Source organism: Podarcis raffonei, chromosome 7, assembly GCF_027172205.1.
Source record: "Podarcis raffonei isolate rPodRaf1 chromosome 7, rPodRaf1.pri, whole genome shotgun sequence".
Lineage (NCBI taxonomy): Eukaryota > Metazoa > Chordata > Lepidosauria > Squamata > Lacertidae > Podarcis > Podarcis raffonei.
Window position 1 is genome coordinate 60,843,590 of NC_070608.1, and position 23,435 is coordinate 60,867,024.

The 23,435-nt window shown below is 42.0% G+C and overlaps 1 protein-coding gene across 1 annotated transcript in view; it reads left to right on the top strand.

Moving 5' to 3' along the window:
- Positions 1–385: 385 nt before the first annotated feature.
- JARID2 (jumonji and AT-rich interaction domain containing 2) overlaps positions 386–23,435 on the top strand; it is a 184,675-nt gene continuing 161,625 nt past the window's right edge. Inside the window, exon 1 of the mRNA XM_053396823.1 lies at positions 386–610. Coding sequence (XP_053252798.1) covers positions 566–610 — 45 coding nt within the window. The 5' untranslated portion in view covers positions 386–565. The remainder of the gene's footprint in view (positions 611–23,435) is intronic.

The window sequence follows — 23,435 nt, forward strand, 5'->3', positions numbered from 1 at the left end:
TGGAGAGCTAGCTGCTCTCATTGGTGGGGCGGAGGGGGAAACTGAAGAAGCAGACTCCTACGGGGTGTGTGTGCGTGCGTGTGTGTGAGTGCAGCCTTCAGTGCTGCTGGAGTTGTCTGTGCTGCAGCAGTAGAAACGTGACTTCCAACATTAAAAAAAATACCTTCCCCTTTCAAATCTTTTCTCCGCTCTTCAAGATGTAAACTACGCCTCGGACACTACGGGCCTACGGATCGCTTTGGTGGCCTGGGAAAAAGAAAAAGAGGACATCAAGGGCGGTTTTGTGTGTCTGTAGGGTGTAAAATTTCCATTATGAATCTCTAAAGTGATTTTTCTTTTTTGGGTGGTTTGCTCTACATTTGTATTTTTTCTTCTTTTTTGACCCCACCACCCAACATATTGGATTTATTGCAAGGAGGATTGTATTGTGTGCGAAGAAAATCGGATTACAAGAAACCACTACAAACAAGAAACAAAAAAAGGAAATTTTTTTCCTCCAAATTGGTTGCGGCTTTTAATTCATGAAGCAATTTCCCCCATTTGCAATCAGAATCTGGATATCAGAATGAGCAAAGAAAGACCCAAGAGGAATATAATTCAAAAGAAATACGTAAGTGGTTATACCGGATCATTTATCTCTTTGATTTTTTTGGAAATGTTCATGAATGTCAAGTTTACAGCTAGCGGTGGCTTTAAAGAATATCTAGAAATGTTGGCTTTTCGTCCACTGGGAATGGGGGGGGGGGAATTCTCAAAAGCCTCTTTTAACTGTAAAGCGGGTTTAAAAACGAGATTCGTGTAGCGATACCTCAAGTGAATAAATGTATTGACCTCAAATGACACAATCATAATCTAGTTTTAGAAGATGAAAGACACGGTGCTTGGGGGGCTGCTGCGATAATGCAACTAAACTGCTTTCTCAAGCGGATTTACTAATATTTCACTTTGCATGCAAATGATCACATTATTATAACATATATTTAGGGGTTTGAGAAGGCACTGTGGTTGTTCGGCGAGACTGTTAACTTGAAATCTAATATCTGGTTATGGCGTGCTTGCTTCTTCTACTCCCCCATCAAATCTCGTGTATGTGATCGTTGGCTTATCTAGCTTGCAATAGAACCAAGCCAGTTGGGGATCATGTTACAAGGAATGTATTTGCAAGGCCTGACTTTAATATTCGGGGAAATGGCTTGGAGTTTTGTTAATTTTGTGTGGGCTCACGGAGAAATTGGTTTACCGTTCAGAAAGATGCTTTGAAATTTGAAGAGCCAACGATCTAGCTAATGGTGTGTGCCTTCGAATCGTGTAGTCAGTCACGGGATAACCTTTTCCAATTGTAGAGATGTGTAGAAATTGCTGAGACCGTGCCTTTTTTCTTGGCTCTAGCCATGGTTTGATTGGGATGGGGGAGTTATTTTAAGTTTGCAGCAACAGAGTGGATTAGTCAGATGTGCAGGCAGTCCTAGTGGTGGTTTAAAAACAAAAACAAATGCAGCTTTTACTCTGGTTAGAATACCTTTCTTGAATATAAGTTGCTTACGGTATAGTGTGTTTATCGTTTGTAAGCAGAACATTTGTTATGGGGCGCCTGTGTCCTGGTGGTGGGGGTGTTCTTCTGACTTCCCCATTGATTTTAATAAATACTTCATAAAGTCACAGTAGACTTCGACAGAGTTTTTCCTCCTATTTTTGACGTCTGGAAATGTATTTTTTTGAGAAACGTGACTCCAGATAACAATGGGTAACTTTTAAGAAAATTCGCCAACGAACTTGCGAATTAGAAATACATCCGCATTGCAGAGGAACTGAGAATCTGAAGCAAAAGTATTTTTGTCCAAAAGGGATTGTTTCTGTAGGAAGCCCCCTGATGAACACGCGACTTGTGACTTGCGCACGTTTCCAGTGCAGCGAAACAAAGCAGGAAAAGGGGTGGGGAATTCGCGGCGTGTTTTCCTTTTTCCAAGCCAAAATCTGTTTTTAGATACTCTTACGTCTGCACGACTGAACAATGCAACTCTATCGCGTTCATGCAGCTTGCTGGGGAAAAAGAAAAGAGAAGTGGTGCCACTCCTCTCTCTCTCCAGGACCTGTTTGGAAAGACACGCTATACTGGAAAAGCCAGACAGCGTTTCGTGTGTTCACACAAGTTTCAGGCTTGTCATGTTACGGGAGCGGGGTGGCGGGGAGGGAGAGAGAGAGAAGAGGGCAGGCTGGTGGGGAAAGCGAGACCCGCGAGGCTCTTTTGGCCATGGCAGTGAATCGCGGCCGCAGACAGCAGGCATGGCTGCTGCTGTTGCTGCTGCTCCGGCCCTCGGCGGCGCGTGCTGCTCCTGGTTGCATCCGCCCTCTCTCTGGCGGCAGCAACAGGTTAAGCGGGATGTCAGCGCGAGCCCCCGGGTTTCCGGCCACTCAGCTCAGCCCAGCCGGGGCCAGGTTCTTGTTGTGCTCGTGACGTCACAAAAGGAAGGGCCTGGGCTCGCCGAAAAAAATCTGCCGTCTCCTCAGCGCCCCGAATGCCCCGCCCACCGGTCTGACGTCATGCGCGAGACCCGATGCGGGCGGACGGATGAGGGAAAGCGGGCTGCTGAGGGGACGCGCCGCTTTGCCGGCGGGGGCGGCAGCAGCGAAGGGCGGCTGCGGAGCCCATGGTGGCACCGCTGGCTTAGGCCTCCCTGGCGAGGTGAGCAGGTGTAGCAAGTATTCACATACCTCTGACGTGTCCCTCCGCCTCACCTGCCTGCCAGGCTGTCTGAACTGGGCAGGTTATTCTGCTTCCTACCTGCAGACTTTCTGGTGAAGAGAGGATGGCTGGCCCCATTTCCGTTTGCACGGATGCTTTGAGGAAAGCCCACTCAAAAGTAAGGTGCTTGCACCTTCAGCTATTGCATAAATAGCATGTAGTGGCAGTACAGTGGTACTTCAGGTTACATACGCTTCAGGTTACAGACTCCGCTAACCCAGAAATAGTGCTTCAGGTTAAGAACTTTGCTTCAGGATGAGAACAGACTGATTGAAATGCCAGTTCACCTGGCTGGCTTTCAACCTCCCATCTTAGTCAGCCTTTTCCTGTGGCCGCCTTGTCCCAAACACTTAACATTGAGTCCTTCGTTGCTAGGCCACTGAAAGGGAGAAATTCATGGAGTACTGTATGCCAGACAGTTTGCTTGAAAAGCGTTATGAAAAACTGCTAGAATGTTTTGCCCACATCCACTCCTCAGTTCAAGAATTCTAAAAACACATGTAACTCACTTGCATCACTGTCTCGAACATCATAATATTCCTGTGTAACCTGTGTGTGGATTGTGTCTAGTCATTTAGTTTATCTTTCAGTGGGAGAAATCACTGGTGAGGAATTCCAGTATAGAATTAATGTATTTCAGCTTGAACAATGGTCCACCTAGTGTCTATATTGCCTCTGTTGCTGGCTGGCTTATGACATTTTACACAGTACGTATAGATTTGAAGTGGAAGTTTAATGTATCAGTGACTCAAATTCTGTAAGGCTAGATAGTGCTGGAACTCACCAGAGCTGTTTTGTCAAATGAAAATGTTTCCTGCTGATGCAGAAATTAGAAAGTACAGTATAGCTTTGCACTGTATAGAGATTGTCACCATTCATCAAGAGCGTTTTGAAAAATGCTGTATAGTGATCCCCCCACCCTTAGCATGTATTTTAAATGTGAATACATGCATCAACAAAGATGCTTCTCGCATGATTTGCTGGTTTTACAATGGCAATAAGCAGTATGTTTCAAATTGTAGTGCATTAATAGATTTGTAATAACCCATAAACACAATACATGGGTGTATTTCACTTTTGTTATTTTTTCTGTCAAATTTCTCTTGAATTAATTAGCTATATTAATTAGTTCATTATGGTGGTCTGCTGTGCTCTATTTCCTAAGTATTTTCCCACATGAAGTAGTCTAATTTTGGCTTAAACTTGAGGGAACCAATATCCAATCACTTGCATACAGAGAACTTTGTAGTTCTTCAACAATATTGAAGTTCTAAACCTGACTTTCATAGATGCCAATTCCTGTATTGTTCTTGAAGATGATTAACCAACTGTTTTAAACTCACCATTGTACCTACGGCTGAAGAAAGCATCTTCTCCCACCTGCTCTGGGAAGTCAGCACATTGTAGTGAAGAAGGCACTGGACTCTGCCCTGGGAGGCCTGTGTTCAAATGACAGTTCAGCCATGAAGCTCACTATGCAACTTTAGGTTGCAATTTATCAGTCAAACCTACTTCACAAAGTTGTGGATTTGGAGGAGAGCTGTGAGCTCCTTGGATGAAAGACAAGCTTACAGATGTTTTAAAAATAAATAATAAATTAAAATGCACACAGTTGGCTGATCCTATGAGCCACTGTGCCAGCAAATATGTAATGCTAGTGCTGTAACTCGATGGATGTAGCCATTAGAATTCCTGCAGGAGTTGTTGCAGGGCTATGTAATTTACAAATGGGATGCAGGTACTCATTTTAAAATTATGTCTGCGGCAGAATTTGAACCCAAGGCCAATCTGTCACGTCATGGTCCGCTAGACGAAACATGTTCTTGTATTGTATGATATCTTCTTGCCTCTGCAGAGGTTGTTGTGGAGGATCCATCTGTGTACAGTAATGGTAAAATCCTGAGCAGCAGGGGTTTATGACACTGTTCAGGTTCAGTGGAATTCTTAAGATATTTTATAAATCTCGTTAATTTAATGGCATGGGAGCAGAAGATGTTTCCCATGGTAGTAGCATGTCTTGTAGAATGTTAAAGCACTAAAAAAAAACGTACTGGAATGTGCTTTGAATTTAGCCTAGAACCATCATCCGTATCATTTCTGTTGCTGAAGAGTGGAATTCATCTCTGGTTGGCACTTGAGCTATTCTTGCTAAGTGAGATCAAGGCTATTTTCCTTATTGTGGTGGCATCCACTAAGGAAGGAGAATTGTTCAATCTTTGGCTACTGAATGTGATTTTTATCCGTTTATGAGGACTAAGCTGTCTTTTTTATTGTTTGGAAGCTAAGCCTAGGGTTTCACCATTTGAAGGGGCTGGACTTCTGAGAATATACCCATGCTCCAGGGCTTGTACTGTATTCTAGTAGCATTCCTGGTACAAATTGATGTGCTTAGCAAATCCCTAAATAGCTTGAGCCATACATAACTTGTAACTACTTATTATATCCTATTGCAATTCCTAAGATTGCCAGGAGTATTTTCTTTAGTATACCATCATTGCCTTGGGCTTGAACATCAAAGACAGCCTTCTCCAACTTGGTGTAGTGGCTGGAGTGGTGGATTTAGCCTGAGTTCAAATCCTCTTTCAGCTGTGGCATTTGATAATCACACTTTCTCAGCTTCATTTCACTCCCCTGTGTAATGGAAATAACAAAAGCCTAAAAGAGATCTGCATATCCAACATAGATCTTCCCATTTATTTATGTACAGTAGTCATTCCAAAGATGCTCACTGCTTCACTTTTGACTTTTACAAAATCATTTCTGGTGCAAATGTGGGACAGGGTGCCGTATCCATATCTGTGTGATGTCTCACAGCCCTGGGAATCCTCAAAGTAGTGGAGAATTCTCCAGATTGGGAAGTGACCATACTAAGTGGTTTTCAGCTATGTTTCAGAGGCTTATTGGGGGTTCAGGGTTCCTCAATAAGCAAATATGAACTGGTAGACTCTGAGCGGGGCCCAGACTCACTCTGAACAGCTAAAAGAGGCTCTTGGGAGGCCACTGGGACATTGCTGGAACAGCTCTTGGTTTGCGGTCACTGGCTAAAATGTTTTAAAATGTTTTACATGGTTCTCATTTTGGTCCCTCTCTTTAGTTTTTGTCGAGTTGCTGTTGGTTAAATGTTTAGTTGGAGTTGGTGGTTACCGTATTTTAATTTGAGTATAAATGTAAACTGTTTATTGTTGTTGTTGTTGTTGTTGATTTCTGTTTATTTCTTGGTCTGTTTGTTGCTTGTATAGGATATTTTGTTTTTCTAATGTTTGGTTGTATTTTTTTATATGTTGTAAGCCACTCAGAGTGGCTGGAGAAACCCAGCCAGATGGGTGGGTTATAGATTAAAAATTATTATTATTATTCAACAAACCTCTGAGAGCTTGCCTGCTACTGCTCATCTTCCCTTTGCTTGTGCACTAGGCCCAGGAGAGTGTTGGATGCATTCTAGGTCGCACTGTTGATTCTTTCAAGGCAGTGGTGAGGCCCAGCAGGCTTTGAAAGCATCCTGTCACAGGCAACTCCCCCAAACACTTTCCAGAAACTTCTATAACATACAGGAATTCCTTAACAGACATGTTTGTATGGAAAAGGGTTCCTTGAAGCGAGAATGTTTTGAATGCCACAGCTGCAGAAAACTGAGGGATCATTCCTTTTGTTAGAAATTACCCCCCTCACACACCCCGCAACTGGAAATGTTGCCATTTAGGAATCAAGCTATTCCTTTAGCTAGCCATTTCAAAATCTCAGTCAGTGGCAGCAAGTCAAAAGTACTATAAATGGGTCATTTTTTTAGTGTTTTTGGGGCCTCCTTGCTGCTTCCATTGGTCACAGTCCAACACAAAGGCACACTTTATGCATGCCTAACTCAGCATTGAATTGTAGCCCATAACTTTTGCTGGTCTACTGATTTCTTCAAATGTAAACAGGCTTTTCCCTAGCAGATTTGCAGATAAGAATCTGCAGTACATTTTGAACTGCAAAAACCAGACAATTCTTTCCTTTGTTATACAGACTTAATATATATATTACAGTGCTACCTGTATGGCATAGAATTTCCATTAGCTTTACAGGCCGTCCTACACCATGCAGAAGTTTGTTTTTCTGCCTTGCAAGATGTGCAGCACATTCCTATACATGTTTACATAGAAGTAAATTGCACTGAGTTCAATAAGCTTTACTCCCAGGAAAGTGTGCTTAGTATTACAGTTTAAGGCAAAATATTTTGCTGTTAGGTATCTGTCTTTAAATCAGGCAAACTGTTCTTTTAAAATCAACAAGAGTTCTGACATTAACAATATTTGTCATATGCACCTGGTGGTACAAAAACTGCCTGAGAAGGGAAGGAGTTTTGTAGCCAACTCCACCTCTATTATCTTGAGCAGGCATCAAATCGGGTGCTGTTTAATTCTGGGAACTGCTCCTAATTTTAATTGACCCATCTGCTGGCATCTTCTTAAAACTGTAATGAAATTTCCCAGGCTGTATTTTTGAGGAGGAGCTGAATTTTGCTTTAGACAACCTAACCTGTATCTATTTTTAAGGTACTTTTGATGGTCAGAATTTGGACTTCTATATGTATTGGTGTTGAGCTACATCATGTATTGAATTTGGCATTGGAAGTTGAGGCTTTCAGATGTGCAAAGCAGCAAGCATAACTTTTCAGTCCAATGTATGTGCCAAGACAATTAACTTTGTTGAACTGCAGCTGAGGAAAATTTTTTTAGGACTGCTCATATTTCTGTGTCAGAAATACAGAACTCCAAGCCAAGTTTCAGTTCAAAAAATTCCTACTCAAATTAAGACAATCCTCTCTGTAGTTTTAAGGTTGTTCAGCAGTTAGGCCCAGAATGTTCAAGTGCTTTTTGGAGTGGCATTGAATAATTATGAAAATGTATATTACTTTTTACCTCAGAAGGAAGATAATACTTGTGTTTGTGAAGCTGAAGCTGTAGTTGTCTGGGGATCAATGGTATTCATTCTACATAAGCTGCGATGGTGAAAGTTTCATTGTTTCTGAGAGGCGTTGAGACAGTAATTTGTTGCCCAAAATGTGATTTAGGTGTGATTTAGAGCAATCTTATCTAATATTTGGTGGTTAGCCTGTTTTTAATCTATATCTTGCAAGTATATCTTTCTGAATTGCAGCTTGCTTCTTTGTGGCCTGTGTTACACAATCAAATGAAGTGAGGAAAGATCTAGAATGACTACTTAATGATTGGCTTAAAAATAAATGCGAGTTAGAGATAGATAAGAGAGACAGGGCCAGAAAGTGACTTTGCTGCTCCATCCTGCCCCACAGCCCCTTGAGCTCCCTCTCCAAATGTTTCTCCTTGAGGGTAGGGGGACTCTGCTGAAGGCACTGAGGGGGAATTGCTGAAAAACTAGGCCAGAGACACCTTATGCGCCTCAACACTTAAGCTATAATGGTATTGCTTTAATAGACTTTTTTGCTATTTAAGTTACACTTGTATATAGCACACTTTAGCACTTGGGAAATGCAGCTCATATTTTATGAATAAATAGTATCTCATTAGGACTTTGCAATCCATCTGTAAAAATGCATCTAGCGAGTAAGTTTGATGTTGCTCTGTGTTGCTTACTGTCTCACAATTCAGTCCTACACATATCTGCTGAGAAGCAAGTCCTGTTGAGTTCAGTGGGGCTTGCTCCCACATGTGTGGGGTGCAATATTGTGGTCTACATTGACAATGTTTACAAAGGAAAGGTACATCAGAAAGGCAGGGATGCAATGTGACTTAATCAGTTTCTGTGACACCATTTTTATTGTGGCATAAGCTTTCTTGGACTAGAACTCACTTACCTGTAGCTGCACCAAAATTGTTACTCTTTAAAGTGTCAGGACTCATGTCAAGCAGTGAGTTAACATGGCTACCTGCCTATGACTTGGTGTTTGTCATCCAGTATACCAGGGCTAGCCACTGTAGTATCCTCCAAATGCTGTTGGACTCCAACTCCAACTACATCAGCTGGGGCTGATGGGAATTATAGTCAAACAGCATCTGAATCATAGAATCATAGAATCATAGAGTTGGAAGAGACCACAAGGGCCATCGAGTCCAACCCCCTGCCAAGCAGGAAACACCATCAGAGCACTCCTGACATATGGTTGTCAAGCCTCTGCTTAAAGACCTCCAAAGGAGACTCCACCACACTCCTTGGCAGCAAATTCCACTGTCGAACAGCTCTTACTGTCAGGAAGTTCTTCCTAATGTTTAGGTGGAATCTTCTTTCTTGTAGTTTGGATCCATTGCTCCGTGTCCGCTTCTCTGGAGCAGCAGAAAACAACCTTTCTCCCTCCTCTATGTGACATCCTTTTATATATTTGAACATGGCTATCATATCACCCCTTAACCTCCTCTTCTCCAGGCTAAACATGCCCAGCTCCCTTAGCCGTTCCTCATAAGGCATCGTTTCCAGGCCTTTGACCATTTTGGTTGCCCTCCTCTGGACACGTTCCAGTTTCTCAGTGTCCTTCTTGAACTGTGGTGCCCAGAACTGGACACAGTACTCCAGGTGAGCAGAATACAGTGGCACTATTACTTCCCTTGATCTAGATGCTATACTCCTATTGATCTGGAGGGCACTGCCTGGATTACAATTTCAGCTATATAGATCATATTGGTTATATCAGGCATGGCCAAACTTGGCCCTCCAGTTGTTTTGGGACTACAATTCCTGTCATCCCTGACTACTGGTCCTGTTAGCTAGGGATGATGGGAGTTGTAGTCCCAAAACAGCTGGAGGGCCAAGTTTGGCCATGCCTGGGTTACATGGTCTCTTTTAAATCATTGCGTTGGAGCCAGAGATCCTATGATTGACTTACCCATGAACCCTCCTGTGAATGGAAGTGGGTGGGAGGTGATTTTAACTTATTCCCCTCTTGATCCATTGGAATTTCCAGAAATCTGCTCTGAACAGTTGGAGGGCCCTCTGGGAAGAATATGGAAGCTAGTGTAGGAGAAGGGGAAATTGGCAAAACTTGCGCCTCCTCCAAGAATGGATGAAGCCACTGTTATTTTTGCTACATTTCCCAGACATGGTAATTCACATATTTTATAGTAATTGAATATAAAATTATTTTTCCAGGAATGTCTGGTGGTTACTGTTGAACGCTTCATATTAAGTTTAATTATCTGTTTGAGTTTTCTCAGTTTAATTTTTATAAACTTGTTACAGTAAAAGTTCTTCACTTGTTGATTTTATAAGGGAAGGAAGGACTGGAAATCAGAGTTTGATATTGCATATTGGTGGAACTCTGATTTATAGTTCTGAATTCCCCCCCTACAAACCATAGTTTGCCAGTTCAGAAGTAACTGTTGCAAATCAAGAGTTGAACAAGAAACAAGGACATTGTTAATCCATACAGGCAGGGAGTGGCAGGGTGAGTGCATAAACACAGGACTCATGGTGCTTCTGAACTGACTTGAATGAGGTCATAGCGACTACAGCATCAAGTGACAACTTGAATGTGTGCAAAATGCTGTTGCAGATCAAGCAGAGCTGACAGTATGGTGGAGAGCCTACCCCCCCACCCCTTTGTCTTTTTTGCCAGGCCAGTTGCCTATTCTCATCCTGCACTTTCCGTAGAATGCAAGACAACAGTTTTCCCCCCTATGATAGGCAGAAAGGGAACCAGTGGACCACAAAGCAGAAAGTGTGATTACTGCATCATTTTGTGCTACCTCAGAACTCCTAAAGAATAAGGCAGGATCTCTGGCCTATTGACAAACTCGAACACACAGCTTTTTGCTGGTTGCTGTTAACACATTCAGCACACAATCCATTACTCAGACTGTGCAAATCTGTCCACAGTCTGAGTAATGGATTGCTTTTGAGTAACGGAGTGCTTTTCCCCCCTAAAAAGATATTTAGGGGTACTGTCATTTTGACTCAAGAAAATCACTGGGAAAGGAAATGAAGCCACCACTGGATTCACAACATGTTTAGGGGTATGCGTCCCCCTGCATCCCCCCAGAAAAAAGCACTGCCTATATAATTGCCTATATTTCCATTTATTTATTTTTAATCCTATAGTTTTCCTCCCCCTGCTTGGGTCAGTTTCATTTATAGTGCTATAAATGTGGCAGTCTGCTGTTTGCATGGCTTGTGTTCCAATGCAATTTCAGCTCTAAATCCCCCACTGGTCTCCTGTGGGTTTTGGAACCTAGTGGTCAGGGATTCTTCTTAAATTGCGGTGACCAGAACTGGACACGGTACTCCAGGTGTGGTCTGACCAAGGCAGAGAGGTATTACTACTTACATCGATCTGGACAATATACTTCTATTGGTTCAGCCTAGACTAGCATTAAATTATTATTTTTTTGCTGCTGCTGCTGCATCACACTGTTGACTCATGTTATGCTAGGGGCCTACTGAGACCCCTAGATTCTTTTCACATTTACTACTGGCAAGCCTAAGAACACCTAAAGCCAGCCTACTGCTTTGCAATGATGGGGCATAAACGGAACAAAACAATCATTTTACCAGAAATGGCAACACTGATTGTTCAACCCACATTCTTCAGAGGCAAAAAAAAAAGTCTCTCCTGGCTTGTTTGTTGTAGAGGCAAAAGCATTCAGTAATTGAATGTTTTGAGACGTTTTGTATTCTTATATCGGGAATTAACTGTATTTCCTCTCTTCATAAGATATATTTCTCTTTGAATTTCCCTTTAAAGAGTATGTCCAGACAAGGAATATCCTGACCACAATCCCTGGTTTACCCAGTGTCTTTTAAAGTTAAAGCTAAATTACAAAGATATCTCAGATGTGGGTTTGAACTTCCTTCCATCTGCCACAAGCCTCCCTATTTTGTGGCTCTTTGCCTTGCTTTTCCCCTCCCCACCCCCAGCCAAGAAAGAAAAAAAGATAAAGAAAAGTTGTATCTGAAAAAAAGCTCTGGAAGATTAGCAGATCTAATAGCTTAAATATTAAAATCTTTATTCATAATACCACTGCATTTATGTTTCATGTGTGCCTCAGATCCTGTTAATAATGGAAGGTCCCCTGAGTCCATAGTTCCTAGGAGATTCAGCAGAATTCAAACCCTGCATGTAGTACATCTGGATGTTATAGAAAACAGGTTGATGGATCTAACCCAGCAGGGTTGCTCTTGCCTTATTACCTGCTAGATACCCTAATGATGCTAAAGCTTTCTGTTCTCTCCTCCCTTCTCCAAAACATGCACATAAGACTAACATAATGCCAATAATGTCTTAGTTAAATGGCAGTTTAGTCTTAAATACACTTACCAGGGAGTAGGCCTCTTTGAGCATAGTGACCCTTGCTTCTAAGTAAACATGCCTAGGATGGTACTGTATTTTTCTGAGTTGCAGGAAGTTCATGCGGAGTCCGAGGCCCCACACACAAACAATTGAAGTTTACTTCTTAGAAACATAAAAATTGCAGCAGTTGCTAGATAACCTGAAGGCATGAAATGGCTAGAATTGGTCACCATGCTGTGAATTGACATGGAGATTGCCTCTTTTTGCACTTTCAGGCAGAAACCCCTAATTGTGAGCCAAGGTGAGGTGCTTTTAAGACATTTCCTTACCAAGAGGAGACTAGTGCTAGCCATTTAATTTTTTTAAATTGGCTCCTCAAGCAAGTTACAGTCCACAGAGTGTACATTACGCTAGGGATATAATATAGGTGAAAGGTGGTTTTTTCAGTTTTTGCCTTCTGGTTACCAGCAGTTGATGTCTGATCCAGGTTCCAGTCTCTTCCACAGGGAGGAGGAAACTGCAGGTGGACTCATTGACTGGCTAATGTCAAAAGATGCCAACCCACAGAAAAAAGCCTTGAGATCTGCAGTGCAATTGTCTGAACTTGCTCTAAGCCTGCCTTTATAAGCACAGAGGGTTCCATTAAGCCATTGCCGTGTGATTTCTCAGGACCAAGTACATTTAGATTTAATGTACCTGGCTCAGGACACTTCTCTGTTTAATCAAGCGGCTGCTTATTTTGGCTGATTTTTAAGGTGCTGTTTGTTAATTGTGACATTTACTCAGCCCCACATGGGTTAGCCAGTTCCTGATTATCATTCCATGTTAAAACTGTTGAAGGAGCTGCTGCGACTCCTAGCAGAGACTCCAGGGGCGGAAACCTTAGTGTGAACAGGCTGCAGCAGGCTAAGGGCCCAGCTATGCATTACATGCACATGTGTGTTAACCAAAACCTGACAGCTGCTTTCTCGGAAAGCGGTTATGGGGCTGGATGTGTTTTGAGTTGAGAGAGCAGTCTTTTGGGGCCAGAGGAAGGCCGAGGTGCTTAACCCATATGTATCTGGAAGGAAAGGGTTTCTTACACGCATTGGTGCAAGCCATGCAGTTCTTCCTTCAATTGCTTGTTGCAGCCCCTCTCCATGAGAAGCAAAACGTTTTGTTTATTCATTCATGGCAACCTACGTCCATCCCTCCATCTCTGCACAAGGGAGAGTTTTGGCGAGTAGTGATATTTCAGGTATAATGGAGAATAAGATGGAAGATTCGGCTGCAGAAGCCTTAAAAATGCTGGGATACCCCTGTTAACCCTTTCCATGTATGCCAAGAATGGAAATTTCCTACTTATATAGCACACTAAATGGTAATCTTTCTTGCTGAATGCTGCTGCTTGGCTTTTGGGGATGACAGTGGCAATGGGGGGTGGGAATATCTTGGAAATCTGTTTCATATGGAAGTGACCTTTATCAAGAGGTTTTTCCAGCCTGCTTTTTCATGTTTCTTGTGTTTGGTAAACTGGGATCTGTCTATCTATACCTCTCTTTTCAGTTGATCATTCTGCTGAGATGGCCAGCTTTGTCTTTCATATCCTTGCAACGTGAAACTTGTAATCAGCCCAGGCCGCGCTATCAAATTTGTTTTTAAATATATTAAAAATGCTTACAAGAGCTAATTTTGTAGGGTGTAGTTCTCACTCTGAATGTCATGTGGAATATTTTGCAATAATGCCTAGGTTAACAATGATAGTCTTGCTGTATTGTGGAGAAAAAAGAAGGCTTCTGTTCAAACCCAGCTGGATTTCAGGCTTAATTCATTGCTCTATGGTGGGATCACCACAGCTGCTATGGGGGCCTTTACAAATGCAAAAAAGCTGTCAGTGTTTGTTTTATCCAATGCATAAGCGATGAGGCCAAGTTGAGGAATCCATTCCAACATGCAGTGTACATGCTGTAGGCGTTGTTTTTATAGCATTGCTGTTTTATTTTGAACTTTAAAATAACTTGACACACAAGGGGCTTGAGGGTGGGTGGGGGGAAACAGTCTTGGGATGGGGGAAAATACAATTTAAACAACTTCTGTCATGTTCTTTCTTTTCTTTTTCTTTTTAGGATAACCACCCAGCACAATTAATTTTCAGTTAATGGTTGTAAGCGGACATGAAATTATTTGGGAAGATTCCGAAATTAGTATCATGCTTGAAATCAGTGAAGGGCTGTTTTTAGTCATATATTGGTTTCCCCCATTTTATTAGTCTTCCTAATGTGGGTGTGAAAGAAAGAAAGGGCCTAAAGTGATGAAGCTGTCATAGCTTCCTCCTCCTCCAGGAATCCTGGGACTTCTGTGAGCAGGTTAATTTACCTCTAGCAGAATTATTAGTGCCTTCAAAAACATTATAATCCCTTGAGAGAATTGAAGATGGTGAAAGATTTTTAGGGCACGTATGCCTTGAGCTGTAGTAGGTCTTTCTGTAGTAGTGACTAAGGCCACACAGACAGAAGCAACAGATGTCTATTTGCACTTTTATTTTTTGGTTGTACAGTTAAAAATCTCTCTCTGTAAAATAAAACTGAATACAGTTTGTTTTGGTTTCAAGTGGATACAATACTTCATCCCAGTGACATTGGTGTCGACGTTGTTTTTTCTTTTAGAAATCCATCTGACCACTTCTTTCTCTACTTTCCCTTCTGTTTGCCAAATACTAAGTAGAACTCCTTCCAGCCAATTAAAGAATAACATTGATTCATTTCACACATTGCTGCTTAACAATGCAAGTCATAGCATTTCACTTGGGGCTGAGATTTTTTTGATTTATTTTTTTTTGCCTCCGTGTGACATCCAGTTCTTTTTAGCTCCAAAAATACTGGGACTCTTGCCTGGAGTTCTCTGCACCATGTGCCAGGCTAATGTGTCATATATTTACAATATCATTCCTTGCCCATTTCCTAGGTTCCCCCCCATCAGTCTTTCTCCTGCTATTAATATATATATCAGCTTTTATTTTTAATTTGCACCTACAGTGGTAACTGCGGCCCAGGTCCAGGTGTGGGCAATCACGTATTTCCCCCATCCATAGCTTATCACAGTTTTGGATTTCATTGCCTATAATCCTGTCTTTAAAACTGGATCATAGTTTTGACATAGTTTGTAGGTTGTAAAATGGAAAATAAGCCTCCAGATGTTGAAAATTACAGCTCTAGGGTGGAATCCAGGGAAAGTAAGATACCGTACATCTAAGTGTGCAATCCTGCATCCTGTTACATGGCTTAAATCCCGTTGAAATTTTAAGCAATGTACCTCTGTGTGTAGGATTGCAGCTTCCAAATCCACTGAAGTCTGAGTAGGTCAAGTGTTGAATTGTATACGCCTGTTTTCTCTGGGTTGTACCACTAGCCTCAGCTATTCATGTTCTTCAAATCCTAAGAATTTCTAACTAGTCTTCTCCACCTCCACTCCTGCAAATGGCTGAAAGGTGTGGAAACACATTGTTCAGTGGTGACTGACTTGTACTACGTGGTGCTTAATTTCTTTTTGTGTTGACATTTTAAAAACAACAACAGTGTTTTAAAAATGCAATGCATTTGTGGATACAGAGGTACCTCGTTTTAAGACCTTTGCTTCAGGATGAGAACAGAAATCACATGGCAGCGGCGCGGCAGCAGCGGGAGACCCCATTAGCTGAAGTGGTACCTCAGGTTAAGAACGGACCTCCAGAACGAATTAAGTTCTTAAAGCGAGGTACCACTGTACAGGCAATTGACGAAGTGCTTACTTGACACCTACTCCTGCTGGCTAGAATGGGAATTTTGCTTGATTTCCGGGAATATACTTCTGCCGCAGCCACTTCTGTCCTCTTAGCTTGTGGCTTTTTGTGGTGCCATCTGTGATATTAATGGTTTGAAGGGGGTGTGAAGTGCTTGTTGAATCAGGAGTCAGTGGGAGTTATTTACAGGGAAGCTGGAATCTACAAAAATGGCTGGTTTCCTTACGAGATGTTTGCCTTTATAGGACCAGCCCCCCCAATCCCCACTCAGGGAGCTGACCAGTTCATTTAGGTGTACCTGTGACTGATGGTTTCAAAGTCAAATATTACAAGGATGTGAACACGCTCATTGTTTTTGTTTCACTCTGAGTTTATCGCTAAGTTTAATAGATCAGGCTTTCCCGCTTGGGTTATTGTGGGCAGATGGAGCCTGTTTCAAAATTTCCATGTGAATTTGTGGCATTTGGGGCAGCCCCTTGAACTGGGGAATAATCAAAACATAGGTTTTATATGTCTGGAAAGACAGGCTGGACATCTGGTAACATTAGTGTATTACAGTTGTTAGACTTAGAAGTATATTTGTTCTAGAGCAGCTGGTGACTGCAATAAAGACTCTCACCAGTTTTAAAGGGTTTGCAAAGTTGAGGCTCTGCTGGTGCAACAGGGTTCCTCTCCTGACCCCTCCGGGTGCCCTAAAAAAGGTGGAGGAAAGGAAACGGAAGTCCTGTTCTGCCAACAGAACTAAGTGCATGGAGCATTGGATGCAACTAGATGTATGTCCTGCCCTTCCTCCCTAGGGAGTCCATGATGGTGGACAGCAACAACAACAACAACAACAACACCCCTTTTAAACTAAAAACATTTTTGTGCTTCTGCTTTTCTAAAATTCCTAATGACAGAAATATTGATGTGTTTCTGGAACTATTCAGTAGGACATAGTTCTTTACCTTGTCCCATCTTGGCATCTGTTGGAAGTATCCCTACTTCTTGTGCAGGTTGAGAAGGTTGCCTTCCACCAGCAAGAGGAGGAAGAAAAGCCTCTTTAAATTAACACATGGGTAAGAAAGGGCATGACACACCCTGCTTTGTCCTTGCATGCATCAGGGTGTGTCAGCAGATACTAGGGGTGTGCTGTCTTGTGGGCAGGTGAAGTGCAAGGAGTGAAAGGTAAGCAAGAGGTGGAAGGCAAGGCTTGGCAACACCAACTTTATTCACGCCCCAGAAACTAAGCTATATAGCAGTGGAGTTAAAAGAGCAGAACATGGTGAATTTGGATAATTATGGTTTTTGTATCCTGCGGTGGTTTCTGTAACTCCTAGTTTATTGTAAATGTTCAGGGACTTCCAAGAGGTATGTGGACTGTGCTCTTGATTGTAACAAAAACACATTTTCATTCCTTTTCATGCCTTCTTCAAATAAGCCACAAACAAGTAAAATTAATTTAATTAACCACTTAATTCTGACAGTCATATGTTTCAGCTGAATCTCCCTCTGATTGCAGGTCTGCCTTTTATGCTTTCAAAGCACTGGATGAAAAACTGATTTTTGTTTCATGTGGCATTAAAAATTCCTAACAAAGTTAGTTCTAAATTAGGATGAAAAATGGATATACTTCCTGTTGGGGGGGGAGGCACAAAAAAGCACTTATTTTTTCATCTTTAAAGAGATAGTCATAGCAATAGATTTCTACTGTTTCTGAACTACTTTTAATGGCACGTCTTTTATGTTTACTTCCGACTTATTTTTGTTCATGTGTGCTGACTCAGAAGGTCGGTTATACCTCCAAAAAACACACACTATTTTGAGATAACAGTGATATTTTCTTAACCAACTCTTTCAAAAATATTAAAGTTCACAATTGACTAACTGTATTTGTAATTGCTCTGCATGCGTTTAGATTGTTAGGAGGAATGGCAGCCAAGGTTAGTTTCCATTAGTACAAGGAGGGAGAAGCCAGTGGCAATGAGGGACTGGAATGAACACAGGCCTTGCTGAAGGGACAAGTTTAACATCAGTCTCAGCCACTGAGCTGCAAGCTCCTTTTGGTGAACCTTGTTCATTGGTCCCAATAGAGCATTGGGCACTGGCAGGAAGCTGCCTTGTATCAAATCAGGCCATGGGTCAATCTAACTCAAAGTCAGTCTATTCCATGCTTTCTGGCTGCAGTTCTCCAGGGTTTCAGATGGGAGTCTTTCCCAGCTCAACCTGGAGATGCCAGAAATTGAAGTTGGGACCCTTTTGCATACAAGGGTTTGCATACAGTGTTCTGTCACTGAGCTATGACCCTTCTCCAAGATGCTTGCCTTTTGGCTGCCCATCTCTGACTCTTCTGTACAGGGGGACCAAAATTGAGCCCAGCCTAGCTTCTTTCTCTAGTCTGGAGGAAGGATGGTGTGACTATATTGTGTGAGTGAGTTGAAGAGGAGAGTAGACTGTGCCTCTTCTTACTTTTTAAAAACATTAATAGAACCACAAAACAGAAATGGAAAGGTAGATACTTTCAGAACTTGGAGCCAAGTATAATTAAAAGCCAAGGAAGTTCTGGTTAAGGGTGCTTCATCTTTTTTTGTATGTTTTTTTTTTGGGGGGGACATCCTCTTCAAACATGAAATTTAGCTGTTTAGACTCTCAGATGAAAAATGCAAGCAGCTGTGTACATGCATTAAAGAAGTCTTTAATTTTGGCATGTCCACCTGTATTAGTCCACAGGCTGCCTTAATGAGCTCAGTCTGGAGGTGTGTGCTGATGTCTTCAGTTGACAGTTCTGCTACGAGGGAGAGAACATTAACTTCGGTTGTGTGATCCCCCCCTCCAAATGTCATGTTATGACAAATGAAGTAATGCTCATAACTAAGCACCCAAAAGTTCAAAGGAGCACAAAGGGCCTGAATTAAGCTATGAATACCGGACGGACAGCATCTACAACAAAACTAAATAAAGGCAAGAATCCATTCACTTTTGTCACTGGAGTCAGTCAGCGCCCCCCCCCCCCCCGCCAGGTGGGGAAAGGACTGCAAGGCAGATACCAGGTCCCTCAGGGCTTACAGCAATCCTGCTGCACATCGACTCTTCTGTTTCAATCACATGAAATCTCTTTCCATTTTACTGCATGCTAAAAGCAGCACCGGTTTTTTAAATTATTTTTGTTTTATTAGGAGCTGTTGCTTTTTGTGTAAGCATTAGATGATAGTCAGTGGGTTTGTTTTCCTCAGCATATGTGTCCTCCCCCCTTTTCTTTTTGGAAAGTCTTTACCCGTCACGCTGGCTTCTGTTCTCTTTTTTGTTGTTGTTTGCTCGTGTTCTTTTTGTTAATGGAATGTGTTTTCTGCCCCCACCCTTGAATACTGTATGCGGGGTGTCATTTTGAATTCGTTGTACAAAGTGATTATACAGAAACTTTTCAAATAAGAAAAGCACATGTTTTTAGAAAGCAGCAGCAGCAGCACCTGTCCTGTTTCATTGCTCAAGCAATCTAGCCAGCAAGATGCCATTTGATGCCTGTGATATCCAAGCTCTATTGATGTGACTTAATTTCATGGGCGTTTGAGTTCCAATTTTCAGGTCTCCCATGTCCTCCTTAGCACCCTGGCTTAAGGCTGCCCAGGCCACACTGTCCCATCAGAGCAAGTAAGCTAATGACAGTCAAAGGCGTTATGCCCCCCTGTCTGACTGTGATATCAGGAAATCAGCCAGTGGTAGGGCAGGCAGACAAGACAAGGCTGAGGCTGAAGGGGCTGTTGCAGGAGTGGATACATCAGAGGAAGGGGTCTTTGGGGAGAATGGAAAATGAAGTACTTATGGGTCCTTGGCTAGTATCTAAATAAACTGTCCAGCTCTTTTTACTTTTAAACTGCATTTATTGAATTAAATTAAAAATGCTGTCTTTTGACAGAATATCTAGAGCAGCTCATTCAGTAAAGCACGAGACTCTTCTAATCTGAGGATTGGGGGTTTGAGTCCTACGTTGGGGGGTTGGACTAGATGAGCCCTGTGACTCCTTTCAACGCTACGATTCTAAAACTAAGAGTGCTTAAGTAGGACTGTGAAACCATTTTAATAAGATGTAAGGCGTGCCTGTTTCAGAAGCCAACTATACTGCCAAAATTGTGCATCAGCACGTAATTTCACTGTAAGTGTTTCTCTCCTTCCTAAACAAAATCTAAACTGTCACATCACCTGCATTTTACTCTTCTGTATGATACATACTAAATGTACTTTCTTAAGTAATAACCTTTTCCGTTTTATCTTTGACTGTTGGCTTTTATGAGCTGATGTGAACATGGTGTTTTGCATGGTCAGTTTCATTATGCAGAACTATGTGGGACTGGCATTTTCTAAAAGGCTGTCATTTCCAGATGATGATGGCTCTGTTCATGCATTAAGCCAGATGATAATAATAAAAATCAGTTAGCATGCCAAATCATGGCTTGCTGAACTCATAATTTAGAACCCAGACAATGGTTTGAGTTTATTAACAAACAGGCAAACCATGGTTTGTCTCATGTTTTAATGGTTTTGTTATTCTATTTGTCTAATTTCATTTTCTGTTGAGTTAGCACCCTAGTTTTTAGCTATGATGTCCCCCAAAGGTGGTACAGCAGCTACAACTGGCTAAATGAATATATGTACCTTTTGTTTTGGGAGTGTTGTTTTTTTAAAGATCATTAAATCTGAACTATTCTGGCTATTAAACCATGATTTCGTACACGGAGAATGAATGTTGTGTTTTTTTCTTGGGTACCTTAATGAAAGACAGCTAGTGTTTTGTTAAACCAAGGTCAGAATTCAACACTCAAACCCTGATCAATGAAGCTCCTTTGCACCAGTCACTGTCTCTCAGCCTAACCTACCTCTCAAAGTTGTTGTGAGGATAATAGTGAGCAGAGGAACCATGCATACCATCTTGAACTTTGGCCTTGAGGAAAGTTGGGATAGAAATGTAATAATAAGCAAAATTGGGGAAAGGACGGAATGGGAGACTGTGGTTGAATGAACCATGACTGATGTGCTGAAGCAAGATTTGTAGTCGGAAGTGGAAATATAAAGCAGCATAGAAATTCAACCCTCTTCTGTTTGTGACCCGCAGCAGTTGCTATTTGGAGGCAGTGGTTCTGATTTATTAGACTCCTTATACAGTATCTGAATCAGGCTAGTGAACATTCTGTTGTCATCCAGAGCTGATACACTGCTGCTGTAGAATTCCAGTTTTCCATTTGTATCACTGCCTTTGGATCGTGTGACTGATACCAGAGAGAGAGAGAGTGTTTGACTTTCTGCTCTGTAGTGTGAGGTTCTAGAAGTCAAATAACATAATGCAGTCAATTTCTCTTATTACTTCTCTCAGCTTCAGAGAAAGAAAAGTCTATTGTGCTTCATGTATTTAACATTGCATCACATCTGTCAGCAATTTAGACTTAAGACAGTGGCAACACCATCTTCCTGACATCAGCTTACTTAATACTGCTTAGAAAAGAAAAATACAGAACCAGGTTATTTCTGGTGAAATGCAAAACACACCTTTAAAGCATGCTATGTGCACATTAGGCTGTGTGCAAATAAGGTGGGATGTCGACAGCTACATCGAGGAGAATAAATAACTGACTAAAAGGAAGCCTTTGGGATTTTCATTTTTGTTTTTCTGTCCATAGTGACATGGAACGGTTTGCAAGTAACAGTGCTGTGGCGTTGGCTGTTGCTACAACTTACCTGCTCCCAGATAGGCCTATTCTCATTGTGCAGGTGGGGCTTCTGAGGGGTAAATCTGGCAATGCAGGTTTGTTCAGCGACTTTTTGCATGGAAGTCGGTGCAGCTTAAGTCAGTATAGAGTTGTTGAGCTGTCGACTTTATTATCCACTTAATCCCAACCTTCACTTTCTGACAGTGTTCAAAATTTGTCAGGCGCCAGGCCCATTTTGCACTTGGCTATAGACCGTTTGCGACCAAGTGAAGGTGCCCAGTCGCCAGGATGGCACCTGACATCCCTACCATCTGGAGGGGCATGCCTGAGGATCCTTGGATCTTGCCTGCTTTCACATACAAACAGCACATCTTGTAGAATTCTCTCTGTGATATTTTATCTGTACAATCTAAATGAATTTCAGGAATGAAAAGGTCGTATTGAAAAATATCACTTTTGAACCGTCTGGCTCTAAAATGGTGACCAGACATTCCGTCTGGGTGACTGTAACCCTGGTTTAGGGAGCCATATGGCACCTAGTTTATATATCTGAGTTTCTAATACTGCTTTCCAACATCAGTGCTAGGTAGAAGTGTGGCTGCATGACAGTGCATCTTTGTGTTAAGAGCAGCACACCAGAAGTTTTCAGTGTATGGGTTTATTGGGATTTATCTAATGATTCATGCGGTGCTGAATCATGGGTTCACCTTTTGGATTCTGGCTGAGTCCTGTGGGTATGTGTGTTTATGTATGCACAAGTAAGCTTGTTGCTGCACAATCATTTTAAAAGTTTTCTATGCATCCTGAGGGTGTAGCGGGGTAATAAACCAACAGTGCTGTTTTATCAAAACGAGAGCAATTACGTTTGGCAGCAGATGTTTTTTGAAGCCAACTTTTGTATTTTTATGGTGTGACACCTCCCTTTGTAAAAACATATTTTCCTATCCTGATGATTGTGTAAGGGTTCTTTGTTCTACCACCAGGCATAAAGGCCAGCCCAAGGATTTCGGGTAGGATTTAGTGAGATGATGATTGATTTATACCCACTGTTAAGCATGACTAGTTTTCACTTCATTTCTTAATTTACCCTACCCTGCTTAGCACCTTTTGGGCTTTGTGCATTTCCATTATCAAGAACATACCATAACAGACACTGACAGCTTGCTTCAGTGGTGTAGACCTCACTGAAAACGTGCCAAAGGGCAACAGCTAATGTGCATCTTATCAGTGCATGTAATCAAGGGCCAGAGGGGCACAGCTAACTTCAATATTATGAACAGAACTGCTTCTTGCTTCCATTAACTTGCACAAGGGCATACTATGGTTGCTGAATATATTAGCTACTGTAAATGTTCTCAGTTCAATGTACTATCCTTGAAATATTCAAACCTTGATTCAAGCTGGAAATATTTGTTGTTGTTGTTGTTAATAAATAAATAAATAGCAACAGCCACCAAGAAGAACCCCTTGTCTCCTGGGTATTTTCTGAAAGGTGGCAATGGCAGCCTGAGATAGCATTTCATTTGCCCAGCAGCCAAGCTAGCATCGGTCATGGACAAGAGCAGGGTGGGGAAGCCATGTGATTAGTTCTGGGTATATCACACTAGAGATTCTACTGTGTGTTCTGAAGTGTAACACACTGGATCAATATGATTAGCCCCTAGATCAAAGTGCTTAGATCAGCCTTGCCCAACCCAATTCCCTTAATATGTTTTTTTAACAATAGCTCCCATCTTTTCTGACTGTTGGATGTGCTGGCTGGGACTGATGGGAGTGTTACAGTCCCAATGTGGGAACCAGTTGGGTGAAGGCTGCCTTATTGCGTGGTTGTTGTGAAGATAAAATGCAGGAGCGGGGTAGAATCATGTACAGCCAACTCTCAGCTTACGCACATTTGACGTGCACAAATTTAGCTTTACGTGCTCTGCCTGGGGGGGTGGGGAAGGGTGTGTGTGGACGTCCACAAATAAAACTGTTGGCAATCCCACCCACCATTGCACTCACCCTGGGAAAGTGTTT